The following is a 21,726-nucleotide window of genomic DNA, read 5'->3' on the forward strand; positions in this document are numbered from 1 at the left end:
CCGCCAGTGAAATGGGGATGGAAAGGAGGGCAGCAGATGGAAAGCTCTAGATTCATCAGGATGGGGTTGAGATCTAATTGTCATATCAGAATGGGAAAGACCAATACGGGCAGTAAAAGCTCATCAAGGGGTGCATTGAGAGGAGAGTTAGAATCAGAGGAAAATGAAGGGTGGAAAAGATGAGGAGGAGTGTTAGAACTGAATTAGAACATAAGAGCTGTTGAATTTGCAGTTTTGGGTGCTGGAACATAAGGAACATTATGTTTGATGAAACTCTAAATGCAGCAAAGGGCAAAGTGGAACTGTGGACCAGGGTACATTTGAGTGAGAGTGAGTTGATGCATTTGTAGAAAGAGGTCAAGTACATACATGAGTCAGCACATGGCTTTAAGTGTGAATCTCAAGATGAGATTATTAGCTATTAGTAGCAACATAGTTGATGGAGTTTGTAGATATTCCACAATTTCAACAATCAGTACTGTTGAAGAGGAGGGGCTGTACCAGACCCGGTATTGGGTAATGAGTTTGGCCAGGTGACTGAATTTTCAGTGGGTGAAAAGTTAGGAAACAGTGACTACTCCTCCTTAAGTTTTAAGATAGGATAGGTACAAACCTTGCACGAGATAATTAAATTAGAGCAGGGCAAATTACAAGAGTATTAGGCAGAAACTAGGGAGAGTTAATTGGCAACAGCTGTTTTTTTTTGTCAAGTGCACATCTGACCTTTGGAGGGTGTTCAAAGACCAACTGAACATAATGCAGGACAATATGTTCCAATCAAAAGGAAGGACAAGGATGTCAGGGTAAGAGAACCTTGAGGTTGAGAGAGGTGATGAATTTAGTTAAGAAGAAAAAGAAGTACTGGATGCTAAGCTTAGGAAACTAGAATCAAACAGAGCCCTTGAAGATTATAAAGAAGCCAGAGAAGAACTGAATAAGGGAATTAGGAAAGCCAGGAGGGGCCATGAAAAGTCCTTGGCAAGTAGGATTAAAGTGAATCCTATTGGTGCAGGGAGCAGGGCTTCAGGTTCTTGGATCATTGGGATGTATGACCTGCACAAAAGGGACGGGTTGCATCTGAACTCGAGGGGGAGAATATCCTCGTGGACAGGTTTGCTAGAGTTGTCGGGAAGGGTTTAAACTAATTTGGTGGTGGGTGGAAACCAGAATGAAGGAACTCAGGACAGGACGGACAGTGAAAAAGCAAAGACAGTATGCAATCAGACTGTCAGGAAGAGCAAGCAAATGATAGGACAAAATTGCAGTCAGCAGGGTGAGTATCAGTGCATTCGGGATGCAAAATCAAAAAGGGTAACAAGTACAGTACTCAAAGTGTTATATCTCAGTGCACGGAATATAAGAAATAAGGTCTTGAGTCTGTGGTGGGCAGTGCTATCATGTTTGCTGTTGTGTGCTGGGGCAGCAAACTATTTATGATTCTATTACTATTTATTATTTATGGTGCAACTGTAATGAAAACCAATTTCCCCAGGGATCAATAAAGTATGACTATGACTATGACTATGACTATTTGTTGCACTATTACAGATTGTCAGGTATGATGTTGTGGCCATCAGTGAATCACAGATGAAGGATGGTTGTAGTTGGGAGCTGAATGTCCAAGGTTACATGTTGTATCGGAGGGATAGGAAGGTCGGCAGAGAGGGTAGCATAGCTCTGCTGGTAAAGAATGGCATCAAATCAGTAGAAGGATGTCACATAGGATTGGAAGATGTTGAATCCTTGTGGGTCGATTTAAAAAACTGTAAGGGTAAAAGAACCCTAATGGCAGTTATATACAGGCCTCTCAAAAATAGCTGGGACGTGGACCACAGATTACAACAGGAAATAGAAAAGGCATGTCAAAAGGGCTATGGTATGATAGTCATGGGAGATTTTAACACGCAGGTTGATTGGGAAAATCAGGTTGGAAATGGATCTCAAGAGAGTGAGTTTGTTGAATTCCTACGAGATGGCTTTTTAGAGTAGTTTGTCGTTGAGCCTACTAGGGGATCCGCTATACTGGATCGGACGTTATGTAATGAACTGGAGATGAGTAGGGAGTTTAAGGAAAAGAACCCTAAGGAGCCAGTGATCACAATATGTTTGAGTTCAACTTGAAATTTGACAGGAAGAAAGTAAAGTCTGACATAGCAGTATTTCAGTGGAGCAAAGGAAATTACAGTGGTACGAGAGAGGAGTTGGCCAAAGTAAATTGGAAGGAGGTGCTGGCAAGGATGGCCGCAGAGCAGCAATGGTGTGAGTTTCTGGGGAAAATGAGGAAGGTACAGGACAGATGTATTCCAAAAACGAAGAAATACTCAAGTGGCAAAATAGTACAAAATAGTGGCTGACAAGGGAAGTCAAAGCTAATGTAAGAACAAAAGAGAGAGCATACAACAAAACAAAAATTAGCAGGAAGATAGAGGATTGGGAAGCTTTTAAAAACCTGCAGAGAACAACTAAAATAATCATTAGAAGGGAAAAGATGAAATATGAAAACAAGCTAACAAACGATATCAAGGTGGATAGTACAGTAAAAGCTTTTTCAAGTATGTAAAAAAAAGATAAGAGTGGATATAGGACTGCTAGAAAATGAGACTAGAAAAATAATAACAAGGGACAAGGAGATAGCAGATAAACTAAATGAGTATTTTGCATCAGTCTTCACTGTGAAAGACACTAGCAGTGTGCCAGGTGTTGAAAGGTGTGAGGGAAGAGAGATGGGTGCAGTTACTATCACAGAGAAAAGGTGCCCAAAAAGTTGAAAGACCTAAACGGTACTTAAAGCACCCGGACCAGATGTACTGCACCTGCACCCTACAGTTCTGAAAGAGGTAGCGGTAGAAATTGTGGAGGCATTAGTAATGATTTTTCAAAAATCATTGGACTCTGGCATAGTGCCAGAGGACTGGAAAATTGCAAATGTCAGTCCACTCTTTAAGAAAAGAGGAAGGCAGCAGAAAGGAAACTATAGACCCATTAGCCTGACCTCAGTGGTTGTGAAGATGTTGGAGTCAATTGTTAGGGATAAGGTAATGGAGTACTTTGTGACACATGATAAGACAACATCAGCATGGTTTTCTTAAGGGAAAATCTTGCCTGACGAACCTGTTGGAATTCTTTGAGCAGATTACAAGTAGGACAGATAAAGGGGATGCAGTGGATGTTGTATATTTGGACTTTCAGAAGGCCTTTGACAAGGTGCCACACATGAGGCTGCTTACCAAGTTACCAAGGTCCAATGTATTACAGGAAAGTTACTGGCATGGTTAGAGCAGTGGATGATTGGTAGGAGGCAGTGGGAATAAAAGGATGACGACCAGTGACTAGTGGTATTCCACAGGGGCCAGTGTTAGGACCACTTCTTTTTATGTTGTATATAAATGATTTAGATGATGGAACAGATGGCTTTGTTGCCAAGTTTGCAGATGATACAAAGATTGGTGGAAGGGCAGGTAGTGTTGATGAAACAGGCAGGCTGCAGAAGGACTTAGACAAATTAAGAGAATGGGCAAGAAAGCGGCAAATGAAATATAATGTTGGAAAATGCACGGTCATGCTCTTGGATAGTAGAAATACATGTGCAGACTATCTTCTAAACGGGAAGAAAATCCAAAAATCTGAGATGCAAAGGCACTTGGGAGCCCTTGGGCAGAACACCCTCAAGGTTAACTTGCAGGTTGAGTTAGTGGTGAAAAAGGCAAGCGCAATGTTAGCATTCATTTCAGGAGGTCTAGAATACAAGAACAGGGATGTGATGCTGAGGCTTTATAAATCACCTTGAGTATTGGGAACAGTTTTGGGCTCCTAAGTTAAGAAAAAATGTGTTGACATTGGAGAGGGTCGAGAGAAGGTTCACAAGGATGATTCTGGGAATGTAAGGGTTATCCTACGAGGAACGTTTTATGGCTCTTAGTCTAGCTCATTGGAATTTAGAGGGATGGGGGGGGGATCTCATTGAAACATATCGAATGTTGAAAGGCCTAGACAAAGTAGATGTAGAAAGGACGTTTCCCATGGTGGGGGAGTCGAGGACAAGAGGGCACAGCCTCAGGATAGAGTGGCATCCATTTAAAACAGAGATCTGAAGAAATTTCTTTAGCCAAAGGGTGGAGAATTTGTGGAATTTGTTACCACATGCAGCTGTGGAGGTCAAGTCATTGGGTGTATTTAAGGCAGAGGTTGATAGGTTCTTGATTGGATGCAGCCTCAAAGGTTACGGGGAGAGGCTGGGAAATGGGGTTGAGGAGGGAATAAAAGGATCAGCCATGATTGAATGGCAGAGCAGACTCGATGGGCCAAATGGCCTACTTCTTGTTCCTAAGTCTTATAGTTTTATGGAATTCCAAGGCATTCTATACATACATACATACAAGAGTAAGTGGGTAACTAGGGAGAGGGAGAATCCCTGAAGGATAAAGTCGGGGGAACATTTGCTTGGATGCGGAGGATGTGTGTGAGGTCCTTAACGAGTACTTTACATCAGTATTTCCCAAGGAGAAGGATGTACAGGATAGGGAGTTCAGTGCTGAGTGTATTGAAATGCTAAGATATTTTGAGGTAAAGGAGGAAGTAGTAAAGAGTCCTCTAAAGAGTATTAAGGTAGACAAGATCTCAAGTTATTGGGGCTTTGACCAATATCTTCATGTTCTCCTTAGCCATAGGCAAGGTCCTGCAGGACTGGCGAGTTGCCAATGTTGTTGCATCATTCAACATAGAACATAGAATAGTACAGCACAGCACAGGCCCTTCGGCCCACAATGTTGTGCCGATCCTCAAACCCTGTCTCCCATATAAGCCCCCACCTTAAATTCCTCCATATAACTGTCTAGCAGTCTCTTAAACTTCACTAGTGTATCTGCCTCCACCACTGACTCAGGCAGTGCATTCCATGCACCAACCACTCTCTGAGTGGAAAAACCTTCCTCTAATATCCCTCTTGAACTTCCCACCCCTTACCTTAAAGCCATGTCCTCTTGTATTGAGCAGTTGTGCCCTGGGGAAGAGGCACTGGCTATCCACTCTATCTATTCCTCTTATTATCTTGTACACCTCTATCAAGTCTCCTCTCATCCTCCTTCTCTCCAAAGAGTAAAGTCCTAGCTCCCTTAATCTCTGATCATAATGCATGCTCTCTAAACCAGGAAGGGAACCAGATATTATCTCGGAAACCACAGACCCGTGAATCTCATGTCAGTAGTACGGAAGTTAATGGAAAGAATTCTTAGGGATAGGATTTACAAGCATTTGGAAAATGATGGTCTATTTAGGGAGAACCAATATGGCTTTCTGCGGGGCAAGCTGTGTCTTACTAACTTGATGGAGTTTTTTGACAAGGAAATGAAGGTGATTGATGAAGCTAGAGCTGTGGATGTTGTCTATATGGATTTTAGTAAGGCGATTTGGGAAATTCATCCAGAAGATTAAGATGCATGGGATCCATGGTAAACTGGCAGTTTGAATTCAGAAATGGCTTGCCCATGGAAGACAGAGGGTAGTAGTCAAAATGACTTATTTGAGCTGGAGGACTGTAATTAGTGGCGTTCTGCAGGGATCTGTGCTACGATTGCTGATGTTTGTGATGTATATAAGTGTTCTAAATGAAAATTTGGATGGGCGGTTTAGTATATTTGCAGATGATATGAAGATTGATGGTGCTGTGACTATTGCAGATGACTGTCAAAGAATACAGCACAATATAGATTATTTGCAGATATGGGCTGAGAAATGGCAGATGGAGTTTAACCCAGATAAATGTGAGGTGTTACATTTTGGTAGGGCAAATGCAAAGTAACTGTGCTCTGTTAAGGGCAAGATCCTGAACAGTGTTGATGAACAGAGGGATCTTGGGGTCCAAGTTCATAGTTTCCTGTGAGTGGCTACACAGGTGGATAGGGTGGTTAAGGAGGCAAATAGCATGTTTGCGTTTATTAGTTGAAGCACTGAGTTCAAATGTCAGGAAGTTATATTGCAGCTTTATAAAAATCTAGTTCGGCTGTATCTGGAGTATTGCATACAGTTCTCGTCACCCCATTAAAAGAAGGATTTTGAGGCTTTGGGGAAGGTGTAGAAAAGGGTTAGGAAATTGTCTAATACCACAGGACATGCATTTAAGGTGAGGTACTAGTGTATTTTCTTACACAGAGAATGGTGGAGACCTGGAAAGAATGCCTGCAGGGGTGATAGGGCAGGAACACTAAGGACCTTTAAGAGATGTTTCGGCACATGAATGTGAGAAAAATGGAGGGATATGGACTTTGTGTAGGTAGAAGAGATTAGTTTAGTTAGACATTTGATTACTAATTTAATTGGTTCAGCACAACATTGTAGGTCAAAGGGCTGTATTGTTCCATGTTCTAATATTATGGAGAATGCAAATAAACTTGATAATCAAACCAAACTGCATTAAAATATTATAAGATTGAAAATAAAGTACAAAATATTAATGTACACAGGTTGAACCTGCAACTTTGGCAGCAGAGTGATCTTCTACTTTAGCTCGTGAACATACACAGGTGACCTTCACTAATCCGACTACCTGTAATCCGGTTCCTTCGATAATCCGGCACTGATTATGCTTAATGTGATCCTTCTGTAATTCGGCATTTTCACTAATCCGGCACTCCTCAGGTCCCAATGGTGCTGGATTAGTGAAGGTCAACCTGTACAAAGGGAATATTCTAAACACAGTGTTAGGAGAGTGTGCACCGATATCCTGTTGCATGTCTTCAGACTCACATTCTCTGCTTGGATCAAGAAATCCCACTGCATTCCACAGAAAAGTGAAAGGGCTTTTCATCAGAATCCATTATTTTGAGCTTCTGCAGCATTTTGATTTTGGAAAAGACCAGAATCCATAATAATAATAATAACTTATTTACAGAGCACCTTTCATACAGACAATGTAGTTTAATGTGCTTTACAAAGGGATAAAGTGTAAACATGAACATAAAATAAAAAATAAACATGAAAATTAAAGACAAAAAGATGTTAGTTAAAATCAAGGTTAAATAAATAGATTTTGAATTCAGGATTCAGAATTTATTTAAATCTTACATCTATCCCACAACTTGAGGGAGTAAAAATCTTTGCATTATGACTCTGTTGCAACGTACAGACATGTGAATTTATAAGTCTAATGGCTTGTAGAAAGAAGCTGTCACACAGCCTGGTGGTCCTGGCTTTAATGCTGTGGTAGCATTTGCCAGACGGAAGCAGAAACAGAAGCATAAACTGATGGTTGGGGTGACTGGTGTCCCTGATGATCTTCTAGGTCTTCTTTCTGCACCTGCTACTATAAATGTCCTCAATGGAAGGAAGTTCACACCACAGATGCACTGGGCTGTCCATACCACTCTCTGCAGTGCCCAGCGATCAAGGTTGGTGCAGTTCCCATACCAGGCGGTGATACAGCCAGTCAGTATGCTCTCAATGATGCCCCTGTAGAAGGTCTGGAGGGCTTGGGGACCCATGGTGAACTTTTTCAGTCGCCTGAGGTGGAAGAGACACTGTTGTGCTTTTTTTTTTGCCACAAAGCTGGTGTGTACAGTCCAGGTGAGATCATTGGTGATGTGTATACCGAGCTGAAACTACTCACCCTCTCAGTTGCAGACCCATTGATGTTGATCAGGCTGAGTCTGTCTCTATTCCTCCTGTAATCCACAATCAGCTCTTTTGTTTTTTGATCACTGAGGGAGAGGTTGTTATCCTGGCACCACTTATAACTTCTCTTCTGTAAGCTGTCTCATTACTGCTAGAAATAAGGCCGATCAAAGTCATATCATCTGCGAATTTGATCAGCAGATTGGAATTGTGTGTGGCAGCACAGTCGTGGGTGTAAAGGGAGTAGAGAAGGGGATTCAGGAACACAACCCTGGGGTCACCTGTGTTGAGGGTTGGGGCAGAGGTGAGGGAGTCCATCCTTACTACCTCTCGGTGATCTGATAGGAAGTCTAGGATCCAGCTGCACAAGGTGGGGCGCATACCAAGGTCTCTGAGCTTCTTGTCTAGTCTGGAGGGAATTATGGTGTTGAATGCTGAACTGTAGTCCAGGAACAGCATTCTAACATATGCATCCCTCCTCTCCAGGTGAGTGAGGACAGTGTGTAGTGCTGTGGCTATGGAGTCATCAATAGACTGGTTCCATCGGTAGGCAAATTGTAGGGGGTCCACTGCGGGTGGTAGCATGCTGCAGGTATAGTCTTTAACCAGCCTCTCAAAGCATTTGCTTATAATTGAGGTGAGTGCGACAGGGCACCAGTCGTTCAGGCATGCTACCGTGGTTTTCTTAGGTACAGGGACTATGACGGAAGATTTGAAACAGGAGGGCACTACACACTGGGAGAGGGAGAGATACAAAATGTCCATAACACATGAGCCAGCTGTTCAGCACACACTTTAAGGACGTGCCCTGGGATGCCGTCCTTGAAGCTGTTGACACGTTGGAATGTTCTACGTACCTCAGCCTCAGAAATGACCAAGGTGCAGGTCTCGCGGGCAGCTCCCTTTGGAGGTTCAGACCTATCAACCTCGGATCAAGTATAAAAAGCATTTAGCTCATCCGGGAGCGAGGCGGCAATGCTGGTTTATTGCCTTGTTTCTTCTTGTAGTCCGCAATGGTGTGCAGACCTTGCCATATGCTGCATGTGTCACTGTCGCAGAGTTGTGACTGGATTTTGTCCCTGCGTTGCCGTTTTGCCACCTTGATGGCTCTACGTAAATCATAGTGGCATCACTTGAGTTCCTGTTGGTCTCCGGAGGCGAAGGCTTTATCCTTTGCACTGAGAGCAACACACACTGAACTATTTATCCAAGTTTTTGGTTTGGGTTGACCTAGACTGATTTTTGAGGAACAATGTCTTCAATACACTTCCGAATGAAGCTTGTGACTACCTCCAGGTATTCGGAGATGTTTTCAGCTCGAAATATCTCACAGGTGACGCTATCAAAGCAGTCTTGTAACATTGAGTCTGATTGGTTAGACCAGCAGTGAATAGTTTTCACTGCGGCCGCTTCCTGCTTCAATTTCTACTTGTAGATCGGTAGGAGCAATATGGAGGAATGGTCAGAGTTTCCAAACAGAGGGGGAGAAGTTTTTTGTAGGCGTTGTGGAAGAGAGAGTAGCAGTGGTCGAGTATGCTTCCTCCCTATGTGCTCACCTCGTTGTGCTGGCAGAACTTCGGGTAAGCTCTGGTCGGCAACACTTGGTTAAAGTCTCAGCTTCTGGGTGTGTGGTTTCATGGACATTGATGGTTTTGCATATTACATTGAGAGTCAGGTTGGTATCAGCCTGTGGTGGGTGTAAACAGCTGTAATAATAACAGACGTGAATCCTCTAGGCAGCCAGAAAGGTCGACATAGCAGCATAAAGTACTCCTGATCCAGGGAGCAGAAGGCTGGCATCTAAGAGTGTCAACTGAGTCTGCATCTCTTATAAGGTCATATGGTATTGGAGCAGAATTAGGGCATTTGCTCCATCGACTCTCCTCCAGCATTTTATCATGACTGATCCACTTGTCCTCTTAGCCCCAGTGTCCAGCCTTGTCCCTGTATCCCTTCATATCCTGAATTACCTTTCAATAATCAATAACCTATCAACCTCTGCCTTAAATATACCCAATGTCCTGGCCTCCACAGCTGCCAGTGGCAATGAATTCCACAGATTCACAACTCACTCTGGCTGAAGAAATTCCTCCTCATTTCTAAGTGGATGTCCCTCTAGTCTGAGGCTGTGTCCTCTGGTTTTCGACTCCCCCACCATAGGAAACATCCTCTTCACACCCACTCTAGCAAGGCGTTTCGACAGTTGATAGGTTTCACTGAGATTTCTGACTGCTTGCTTCTGAATTCCAGTGAGTACAGGCCTAGACCCATCAAATGCTCCTCATAAGACCATAAGACATAGGAGTAGAATTAGGCCATTCAGCCCATCGAGTCTACTCCACCATTCCATCATGGCTTCTCCCGGAACTCACTCAACTCCATACACCTGCCTTCTCATCATATCCGTTGATGCCCTGATCAGTCAAACTATCAACTACCACTTTATAGTTTCAGGTGTTGAATTCCACAGTTCATGAGCATTGTTTACTAAAAGTTGACCAGGGAGATTGTTTAAATTTAGGTCTTCTTACAGCAGTCTCTTAAGAGATAAGGAAGTGTTTAGCAAAGCTTTTGGTATGCAGGAATATTGAGTTGCCGAGATATGTAATATGCAGGTGATATGGTGATTCAGATTGACGTGAATCACTCTACGGTTTGGATATGTCTGGAGTTTTGCCAAGAAGCAGCTGTGCACAATGGGGACATTGTGTCTCACTCACATGGGAAGAAATGCCCTCTTTCTTCATTATTATCACATTTATAATTTATACTCCTGACTCACTCTCACTGCATTGTTTGGCAGGGACAGAAGTCACATTGGGTAGGAAGGATGTGACTCATTCTCTGACCAGGACAGGTTCTCCTGCCCCACACTTGCCTTGCCAGCACCACACCAGGCTTTACAACCAACTTAATCAATTACATAACAGCCCTTCCTCTGCAATGTTTAACGAGGGAAGTGGTTTAAAGGTAATTATTGTTATCAGGAAATATCAGTACTGTGCCCAATCTGACAATGGTCTCACACTCGTGCCCCTGACTCGTCTTCCTGTCCTTTACCATGGCCTCCTCTCCACCGAACACAGCTCTCAAATGTGTCTACTGCATTTCCTGCATTTCTGCTCTCACCCCTTCCTTCTCCTCCCACACAGAGCAAGGATACAGCTGTCCTGAGCCTCATTTTCGACCCCAGCAGGCTTCTTGTTCAATGGATTTGTACTTTCTGTCCCCTGTAACATGACGTCACCAGCAGACACACCTTGCCCTTTTCCCTCAGCATTCTTCAGGGATATGGTCCTCCCTGACACCTTGCTTCACTTACCCACCTCCAGTAATATTCCTTCCCTTCATCCAGCATCTTCCCATGCTTATTTACTGCTTTCATCCTTCTCGCCGTCTACAGCTGTCTCCCAGAATCAGAGAGTTACACAGCACAGAGGCGAGAACACAAGACACTGCAGATGCTGGAATCGGGAGGAATACACAGGACACTGGAGATGTTGGAATCGGGAGGAACACACGGGACACTGGAGATGTTGGAATCAGGAGGAACACACGGGACACTGGAGATGTTGGAATCGGGAGGAACACATGGGACAGTGGTGATGCTGGAATCGGGAGGAACACACGGGACACTGGAGATGTTGGAATCGGGAGGAACACACGGGACACTGGAGACGCTGGAATCGGGAGGAACACACGGGACACTGGAGACATTGGAATTGGAAGGAACACACGGGACACTGGAGACGCTGGAATTGGGAGGAACACACGGGACACTGGAGATGTTGGAATCGGGAGGGACACACGGGACACTGGAGATGCTGGAATCGGGAGGGACACACGGGACACTGGAGACGTTGGAATCAGGAGGGACACACGGGACACTGGAGATGCTGGAATCGGAAGGAACACACGGGACACTGGAGACGCTAGAATCGGGAGGAACACACAGGACATTGGAGATGCTGGAATCAGGAGGAACACACAGGACACTGGAGACGTTGGAATCAGGAGGAACACACGGGACACTGGAGATGTTGGAATCAGGAGGAACACACGGGACACTGGAGATGTTTGAATCGAGAGGAACACACGGGACACTGGAGATGTTGGAATCAGGAGGAATACACGGGACAGTGGAGATGTTGGAATCGAGAGGAACACAGAGGACACTGGAGATGCTGGAATCGGGAGGAACACACAGGACATTGGAGATGTTGGAATCAGGAGGAACACAGAGGACACTGGAGATGTTGGAATCAGGAGGAACACACGGGACACTGGTGGTGCTGGAATTGGGAGGAACACACAGGACACTGGAGATGCTAGAATCGGGAGGAACACATGGGACACTGGAGATGCTGGGATCAGGAGGAACACACGGGACACTGGAGATGCTGGAATCAGGAGGAACACACGGGACACTGGAGGAGCTCAGTGGGTCAAGACGCACCTGCAGGGGAAATGGACAGCCAACTATTTTGAGTCAAGACCCCCTTTTAGCCCAACTTGCCCGTGTCCATCATGATTGTTATCTACTCTACTGCATTGCCTGCATTAGGCCTGTACCCTCTACTCTTCTCCTATCCATGGAGCTGTCCAAAAGCCTTCTAAACATTACTATTGCACCTTCCTCCACCACCTCCAGAGAGTGACTACCCTCTTACCCCTCAAATTTCCTTTACAATTCTCGCTCCTCACCTTAAACCCGTGCCCTCAGGTTCTCAACTGTCCTGCCCTGTGTGTGGATCCCAAATTACATTTGTGTGGCAGGACACATAGTCAGTGTTTTGGTTCTGGCCCGGTCTGCAGGACAATTGCAACAGTGGCTTGACCAAACACAGGCATCTGCACAGGACTTTCCTTGACCATGCTGTTTGCTGCACAGTCTGGAGGAAGAATCCGTGGCAACCATTACCAACGAGACCATCTGAAGATGGTACATTGCAAGTGATAAAATTGCCCTGACTGCTCACCTCCACGGTTTCGTGAAGAGCCAACAAAGCTTGTTCTTTCTCTTCCAACAGGAAACGGATTGCAGGATCCAAGTGGGAATACTGCTTACAAAATGATCTGAGACAAACAAAGCAGGGAAAAGTAATTCAGAAGGAACATTGATCACTGCCATTCAGTAATATTAACACTGAACTCTGAATAAAAATTTCAATGTGAAGAATGCTCAGCAGGGGCATGCTGGAGTTTGGTGCACAGTTCAGTCAACTTCCAGCGGGGAACAAAAGGGGTCTGAACAAATTTTCCTCTCAGCCCCATTCTCCTGCCTTCTCCCTGTATCCCTTCATGCAGTGACCAATCAAGAATCTATCAACTCCTGCCTTAAATATACATAAAGACTCGGCTTCCACAGCTGACTGTGGCAAAGAATTTCGCAGATTCACCATCCTCTGGCTATAGGAATTCCTTATCTCCGTTATAAATGGATACCTCTCTATTCTGAGGCTGTGTCCTCTGGTCTTTGACTCTCCCACCATAGGAAACATCCTCTCCACATCCACACTATCAAAGCCTGTCACTATTCAATAGGTTTCAATGAGATCAATCCTCATTCTTCTAAATTGTACTGAATACAGGCCCTGAGCCATCAGACGCTCTTCATTTGGCAAGCCATTCAATCCTGGAATCATTTTTGTGAAACTCCTTTGAACCCTCTCCAGTTTCAGCAGATTCTTTCTAAGATAAGGGACCTAAAACTGCTCACAATACTCCAAGTGAGGCCTCACCAGTGCTTTATAAAGTTTCAACATTATATCTTTGCTTTTATATTCTAGTCCTCTTGAAATTAATGTAAATATTGCATTTGCCTTCCTCATCAGACTCAACCTGCAAATCCAATCCAGAATAGTTGACCCTCTAGTGGGCTCAACCACGAGCTGCTCTAAAAAGCCTTTTCATAGGCACTAAAGATTGCCCCTCCTATAATCTATCACCAGCCTGATTTTCCAAATCTATCAGCATATTGAAGTCCCCCATGACTATTGTAATATTGTCCTTTTGGCATACATTTTCTATCTCTTGTTGTAATTTGTAGACCACATCCTTACAGCTGTTAGAACTCCCATCAGTGTTTTTTTAGCCTTGCATTTCCACAATGATTCAACACCTTCCGACCCTATATCACCCCGTTCTAATGATTTGATTTCATTTTTTGCCTACAGAGCAGCACTGCCTCCTCTGCCTTCCTGCCTGTCCTTTCGATGCAATGCATATCATTGGACATTAATCTCCCAGCTATGATCTTTCAGCCATGCTTCAGCGATGTCTACAACATCATACCTGCCAATTTGCAGCTGTGCTGCTAGTTTATCTACCTTATTGCGTGTACTGCACACATTCAGATACAACACCTTCACTCCTATATTCACCCTTTTCGATTTTATCACACCATGCTCAACCTTTTGATTCCTCACTTTGTCTGAGGTCTTACCAACAATTGCCACCACAACCTCTCCACTAACTGTTCTGGCACTTACAATGCATGAAACAGAAGGGCTGCCCTAGCCTTCTAACCAACTACTCACACAAATCTTGGCTGATGTTCTACTCAGTGCCATTCCCATGTGGTATCCTGTTACCTCTCCATTGCTTTCCTATCCTATATAGGTTATACTTGCAGTGCTGTGTGGAATTGGGGTTGTCCTAGCACAAGAAGGGTGTCATTTCACGGCATTATCATATCAGAGGATCTGTCTGGGACTGGCACCTACCTAAGTGCTATTACAAAGAAGGCACAGCAGTGCCTCAACTTCCTTAGAAGTTGGTGAAGATTTTGCATGAAACCTAAAACTTCAGAATCAGAAACACACTTAATATCACTGGTATATTTCGTGAAATGTGCTAATTTGCGGCAGCAGTATTGTGCAATATACAATAATAGAAATCTATAAATTACAATAAGAAATATATTTTAAAAAATAATTAAATAAGTGGTGCAAAAAGAGAGAACAAGTATTGGTGTTCATGGGTTCATTGTCCATTCAGAAATCTGATGGTGGAGAGGAAGAAGCTGTTCCTAAAGCATTGAGTGTGTGTCTTCAGGCTCCTCTACTTCCTCCTCAAGGGTTGCAATGAGAAGAAGGCATGTCCTGGGAGATGGTGATCTTTAATGATAGATCCGCCTTTTTGAGGTATCGCCTCTTGAAGATGTCCTCAATGTTGTGGAGGCTGGGTAGATGATGGACCTTTGACAAACTTCTACAGATGCACGGTGGGAAGTATACTGACTGGTTGCAGCACAGCCTGGTATGGAAATACCAATGTCCTTGAACAGAAAAGCCTACAAAAAGAAGTGAACACAGTCCAGTCCATCACAGTAAGGCCCTCCCCAGCATTCAAAACATCTACATGCAGCGCTGTCGCAGGAAAGGCAACATCCATCATCAAGGACCCCACCATCCAGGCTATGCTTCTTCTCGCTGCTGCCATCAGGAAGGAGATACAAGAGCCTCAGATCCCACCCCATCATGTTCAGGAACAATTATTACCCTTCAACCATCAGGCTCCTGAACCTGTGTGGATAACGTCATTCACCACAACACTGAACTGATTCCACAACCTATGGACTCACTTTCAAGGACTCTGTAACTCATGTTCTCAATATTTAATATTTATTTAGTTAGTTATTATTATTGTTTTCTTTTTGTACTTGCACAATTTGTTGTCTTTTTCACATTGGTTGGTTGTCGGTCTTTGTTATATGCAGTTTTTCATTGATTATATTGTACTTCGTTGTATTTACTGTGAATGACAACAAGAAAATAAATCTAAGGTAGTATATGTGACATATATGTAGTTTGATAATAAATTTACTTTGAACTTTGAACTTTTTGGAGGCTCTGAAATAGGTACAGAAGAGATTTACAAGGATGCTGCCTGGAATAGAGGGCAAGTATTATGAGGAGAGGTTGGACAATTAGAAATATAGAAAACCTACAGCACAATACAGGCCCTTCAGCCCACAAAGCAGTGCTGAACATGTCCTTACCTTACAAATTACCTAGGGTTACCCGTAGCGCTCTATTTTTCTAAGCTTCAGGAATCTCTTAAAAGACCCTAACGTATTTGCCTCCACCACTGTCACCGGCAGCCCATTCCACACACTCACCACTCTGTGTAAAAAACTTACCCCTGACATCTCCTCTGTACCTACTGCCAAGCACCTTAAAACTGTGCCCTCTTGTGCTAGCCATTACAGCCCTGGGAAAAAGCCTCTGACTATCCACACGATCAATGCCCCTCATCATCTTACACACCTCTATCAGGTCACCTCTCATCCTCCGTCGCTTCAAGGAGTAAAGGCCAAGTTCACTCTGCCTATTCTCATAAGGCATGCTCCCCAATCCAGGCAACATCCTTGTAAATCTCCTCTGCACTCTTCCTATGGTTTCCACGTCCTTCCTATAGTGAGGCGACCAGAACTGTGCACAGTACTCCAAGTGGGGTCTGACCAGGGTCCTATATAGCTGCAACATTACCTCTCAGCTCCTAAACTCCATCCAAGGATTGATGAAGGCCAATGCACTGTATGCCTTCTTAACCACAGAGTCAACCTGCACAGCAGCTTTGAGTGTCCTATGAACTCGGACCCCAAGATCCCTCTGATCCTCCACACTGCCAACAATCTTACCATTAATACTATATTCTGCCATCATATTTGACCTACCAAAATGAACCACTTCACACTGATCTGGGTTGAACTCCATCTGCCACTTCTCAGCCCAGTTTTGCATCCGACCAATGTCCCGCTGTAACCTCTGACAGCCCTCCACACTTATCCACAATACCCCCAACCTTAGTGTCATCAGCAAATTTACTAACCCATCCCTCCACTTAATATCTATATGCTCAAGCTTTTCAGTCCACTGTAAGTCATCCCTACAAGCGTCAAGATCCTTGTGTTGTTTTTTTTCTGGAGCATTGGAGTCTGAGCAGAGACCTGATAAGAGACATTAAAACTATGAGGGGCGTAGATAGGGTAGACAGTCAGAATCCTTTCCCCAGTGTAGAAATGCCTTCATAGCCATCTGTGAAAATGAATTCTATAGGCACACCACCTCTGGCTAAAGAAATTCCTCCTCATCTTTGTTCTAAAGGGACATCTATATGTCAATATTTGAAATGTTTTAAAATTCTCTCAACATTCTCATCAGCTGTTCTCAGATTCCAACGGTCAACGAATTTGGGCAGTGGGGAAAAAAACCGAAGCACATTGTGGAAACTCACATGGTTGGGGGGAAATGCAAAGTCAACCCAATGGGCATCTGAGATTGGGACTGAACTCTGGTCTCTGCTGTTCAGAGACAGCAGGTTTGATACACAGTGATGCAGCATTGGCCTAAAGGTCTCAGCAGAGCAGTCAGACATGGTCTTCCTTTCATAAATCCCACTCACTGAGTCTGTTCAATCCTGTTGATTATTTCCAAGGTGTTCTCTTTCCATGCTGTCTAACTCTGACTTGACATAAATGCGGGCAGTCTAAATGCAGGGAGAACATTACTGAAACTGAGAAGTCCAGAATGAGTGGTCATATCTCAGAATTTAGAACTGTGATCAGGAGCCACTGATTGTGTTTGCTCTGCCAATCAGTAATTCACAGTTAAGCATGTGGAGTTATAGATCCATCACCTACAACACAGTCAAGCCTCAAAGATACCTCCTTAAGCCTATTTTATGATCTCAGAATAGCAAATTTTATTTCACTGATTAGCCACAGAGCACCCTAAAGGGACAAGGGGGAATAATAGGAAATGTGGTCCGAAGAACATTGGTAGGAGGATCAGATTTGAGGGAGCTTAAAATGCAGGACCCAACAAGTGGTGACTTCAGGATTTTCCCAAGCCGTGTACCAATAAGGCTAGAAATGGGATAGGACAAAACAATAGATGGTTGGAAAGATGGTCTGTAGATTTCTGGAGTAGGTAGAACATAAAATGGTACAGCACAGGAATAGGCCCTGCAGCCCACCATGGTTGCTGGAAAGTATAACGAAGGGCATGATGTCAAGATGAAACGCAGTGACTGAGTCAACATGAGATAAGATGGATTTATAACGGGAAAGTCACCTTTGACTAATCTATTCTAAGTCTTTGAGGATATAGCACATGGGATTGGTGAATGGAAATTAGTATTTACAGAATTTCAACTCAGTCCCACAGAGGGAACTGCTGCACAGAGTTAGAGCAGATGCATCTGGGTTTAATATATTACTGTGCATTTAGAGTAGGCAGATAGAAAACAGTGAATAAGAATAAATGGGTCCATCTCAAATTAGCATTCTGGGGATCAGTACATAAGCAACACCCTTTCACCATATATCAATGATAAGTTCATGTTTCTTGTCAAAGGTGCACATACCCATGGTAAGGTAATGACTAGCACCATACTATTACAGGTTGGAGCGTTGGAGTTCAGAGTTCAATTCCAACACTATCTGCAGAAGTTTCTATGTCCTCGCCATGAGTGCATGAGTATCCTCTGGGTGTTCTGGTGTTCTCCCATGTTCCAAAGATGTACCTGTTTGTAGGTTAATTAGCCATTCTAAGTTGCCCTGTGATCAGGGTAGGGTTAAATCGGTGGATTGCTGGATGGTGTGGCTCATTGAGCTGGAAGGGTCTGTTCCATACAGCATCTTTAAATAAATAAATAAATGGATTTATAGACCGATTCATTACCATGAAAACCAAAGTTAAGGCAAGGCCACACAGAGTTGAAACATGGACAAATTTCTCCAGTCTCTGGGTGATGAATCTGTGTTCGGCTGTGGAGCTCAGTCATTGATCATTGAGAACTAATTCTGTTGGATCACTGATTGATCAAGAGTAGTGTAGTGTAGGGAAATGGTTCAGAGGTTGGACATCAGCTATAATCTTGTGGAATGGTGGAGAAGAGTCGGAGAGTGGGGAATGATCCATCCTTGCTCCTGGTTCTCATAAACAGCACACTATGCAGGGCTGCCGTCAGTTAGGTGCAGCATCATTTAAGTTCCCAAACCAGAGTTCAGTGAGTTGAAGAGTGAAAAGAGGAAGTGGAGTGGAGTTAAGTGGTAACAGAAGAACAGGAACCAGCTGGCCATTTCCTTCCTCATAGACACTCATTAAGAATTAATAACTTGTAGGGTCTAAAGCATAAAACGTAATTGTTAACTGAAGAAGACTGCTTCAAAAAATTACTTGAGTTAAATTCAAACAAAAATAGAAAAAGATCATTGCCTTTTATAGCACATCTCAAAAGTTCTTAACGGACTATGGTATTTTGAAGTGTGTTGACTGTTCTGATGTTGAAAATGCAGAAGGTTATAAGCACAGATCAAACTCCAAAATAATGAGAAACTGACCAGAGCCGTTCTTCCTCACGTGTACGTGACATTGGTTTAATGGGAGAATCAGAAATGGAACTCAATGGTTACTGAAGGGTTTCAGCTCGAAACACTGACTGTACTGTTTTCTGTAGATGCTGCCTGGCCTGTTGAGTTCCTCCAGCATTTTGTGTGTGTTGCTTGGATTTCCAGCATCTGCAGATTTTCTGTTGTTTGTCAATGGTTGCCAATTCATACTAGAGTACACATTACAATAGTTTAATGGGGGTATCAGAAATAGAACTCAGTGATTGCTGCTTGGCCTATTATTTACATTAGACTTAGAAGGAGGCCAATTAGCCACTGAGTCACTGCTGTCTCTCAGTGAAATCCTGTCAACCCTTTGCTCCACTTATTTCCCAGTAAACTGCACCCTCTGCTACTCATCAACCTCCCCAACTGCTCAGGTGACTTATAGCAACCTGTCAACCAGCACATCTATCGGAGGAAAGCAGAGCACCCGGAGGTGACTCACAGAGTCACGTGGAGAACATGCTGACTCTACACAGACAGTCCTCTCTAGGGGCTCCAGTTTCCCCCCACAGTCCAAAGACATACCAGACAGGTTAACTGATTATTGTAAATTGTCCTGTGATTACATTAGGGTTAAATCGTGTTTGTCAGGGTTGCTAGAAGGTGCGGTTTGAAGGGCCGGAAGGGCCAATTCCTTGATATATCTCTAAGTAAAAAATAAATAAATAAAAATTATATAATGAAAAGCAATCTGCAGAATAATTTTGAGATTACATACATTTATTGAGAAACTCACAAAGCTGAATCACAGCATATTCTTGGTACATCTGAGAGGATGCACACAGCTACCTAATCTACTTGGAAAGGTGACAGGTAACAGCTGCCAAAATGAACAGCAACAAATACCTGGGATTATTGTTGCACATTTCTGGTTTGAGTTGGCACTCCTTTGCAAATGGATGCATGCTGACAGGAATGTAATCTGCAAAATAAAACAAAACGTCAGAGGGTGTATTAGTCACTGCAGCAATCCAAGAGATGAAACGCCACCCATTTCCCACATACTGTTGCTTCTTTCACAATGTAGCTGTATTTATATGATGGACTTGTGCAGCAGAATGTAAACTTATGAGCAGAAAGTATGATATTTTGCAACTGTAACAGCTGATGGAACTGCAACATCTTCCTCATGTCAGATCCAGTCACATCATTATGAGATCATTTGCAGGGCAAAGATCTATGATTAACTTTATTCGCCAGATACATTTACATATATTAGGAATTTACTGTGGTGTGATGGTCAGAGAGTGACATGCAATGAAAACAACATTCAACAATTATAAAGAATAAGTATTATATAAAAATAAAAAATACTGTATATATAACAAAGTAGAGATTAAACACCCTGCCTTTTCAGTCTAACTGGGTTGGTGTTTAAATTGTTCAAACACTGGTCATCCCCCACACTAGGACCTGGGCCCCGCCACAGTGATATGCTCTAGACCTGTACCCAGCCACTCAACCCATGGCCGTAGTCAATCTTCCCAAATCAGCTTGGCACTTAGATCAATCCCACCTCACTCCCAGTTTAGGTGGATGGGCTCTGAAACCTCCTCCCCACTGACTCCTCTCAAATTCACTCCCACCAACTCCATCTTCATCTCAAACAGGCCTTGACCTCACTCCAACCACTCCTCCTTGAACATGCCGTGCTCCGACTTTGTGTTGCACCCGCACGGCTCAACCCTCAACTCAGCTTCACCTTGGCTCATCTCTTCATTGTTTGCGGAGATAGCTTACCACAACCTACCATGGAAAATGTTTTATTAATACAGCCTTGAGTTGTATTTCTTGCTTTATGAACCACCAGTAATCTGCCGCCAGACTTCAGTAGCACCATCTTAAACCAGAAGTTTTCCCCACCTTCAGCATTGATATTGAATCCACCAAGGAGAATAACAATACACACCTCACAGCTCCTTCACTGACTGTGTCAAGTACCCCAGCTGTTGAAGGAGAGTAGACGTTCCTAATTGTAGGATAACTACTGAGCATGTTAATTGGAGCCTCACGTTCCAAAAAAAAACAAAACATCCAACTGGACCAGAGTTGAGAACTGCCCCTTCAACATGACATTGATGGCTTAAGATTTGGTTTTCTAACTGAAATATTCATTATTCCAAATGCTACAATGTCATAACATAGAACATAAAAGAGCAAAATACAATACAGTACAGGCCCTTCAGCAAACAGTAGCTTTGTAATTGTCTTTAACTGACACAATAGTAGATAGGCAAGCATGAGGACAGGTAATAAAACTAAGAAAATCACTCACTTGGAAAACTCTTATCAGTTCTATCACTGTAATCTTCCACATCCTGCTAACATAAAGGAAACACAGAATAAATACAATATATGCTCATCTATTTTGTAACTTCACAATGTGTGTACTACAGGAAGTTTCGTCAGTGCTTTCCTTTAGCCCCCCAGTGTTCCAACACTGTCTCATGGTTTCGCCTAGAGCAGGTCATTTAGTGGTGCCAAAGGAAAAGACAAGCTCAGACTTCAACTGCAAGCTAATGGAATTTACATCCCAACAACCAACTTGTCTTTTCCATCAACCTGCTCTTTACCTCCAGTCATTATCTCCATTTCTCAGATATCTAATTGAGTCATAGAGTCATAGAAAAGGACAGCACAGAAACACGCCTTTTGGCTCATGTAGTCCATCTGAATCTATTCAAACTGCCTAGTCCTATCGACCCTGCAATAGGACT

The 21,726-nt window shown here is 43.4% G+C and overlaps 1 protein-coding gene across 2 annotated transcripts in view; it reads right to left on the bottom strand.

Annotated features, from left to right (window-relative positions):
* spef1 (sperm flagellar 1) overlaps nucleotides 1-21,726 on the bottom strand; it is a 53,520-nt gene that overhangs the window by 9,018 nt on the left and 22,776 nt on the right. For both annotated transcript variants that reach the window (XM_063070126.1, XM_063070127.1), the window contains exons 4-6: nucleotides 21,285-21,330; nucleotides 19,856-19,931; nucleotides 12,585-12,681 (exon numbers count right to left, since the gene is read on the bottom strand). In XM_063070126.1, coding sequence (XP_062926196.1) covers nucleotides 12,585-12,681; nucleotides 19,856-19,931; nucleotides 21,285-21,330 — 219 coding nt within the window. The remainder of the gene's footprint in view (nucleotides 1-12,584; nucleotides 12,682-19,855; nucleotides 19,932-21,284; nucleotides 21,331-21,726) is intronic.

This window comes from Mobula hypostoma, chromosome 18 (assembly GCF_963921235.1).
Source record: "Mobula hypostoma chromosome 18, sMobHyp1.1, whole genome shotgun sequence".
In the NCBI taxonomy this organism is placed as follows: Eukaryota; Metazoa; Chordata; class Chondrichthyes; order Myliobatiformes; family Myliobatidae; genus Mobula; species Mobula hypostoma.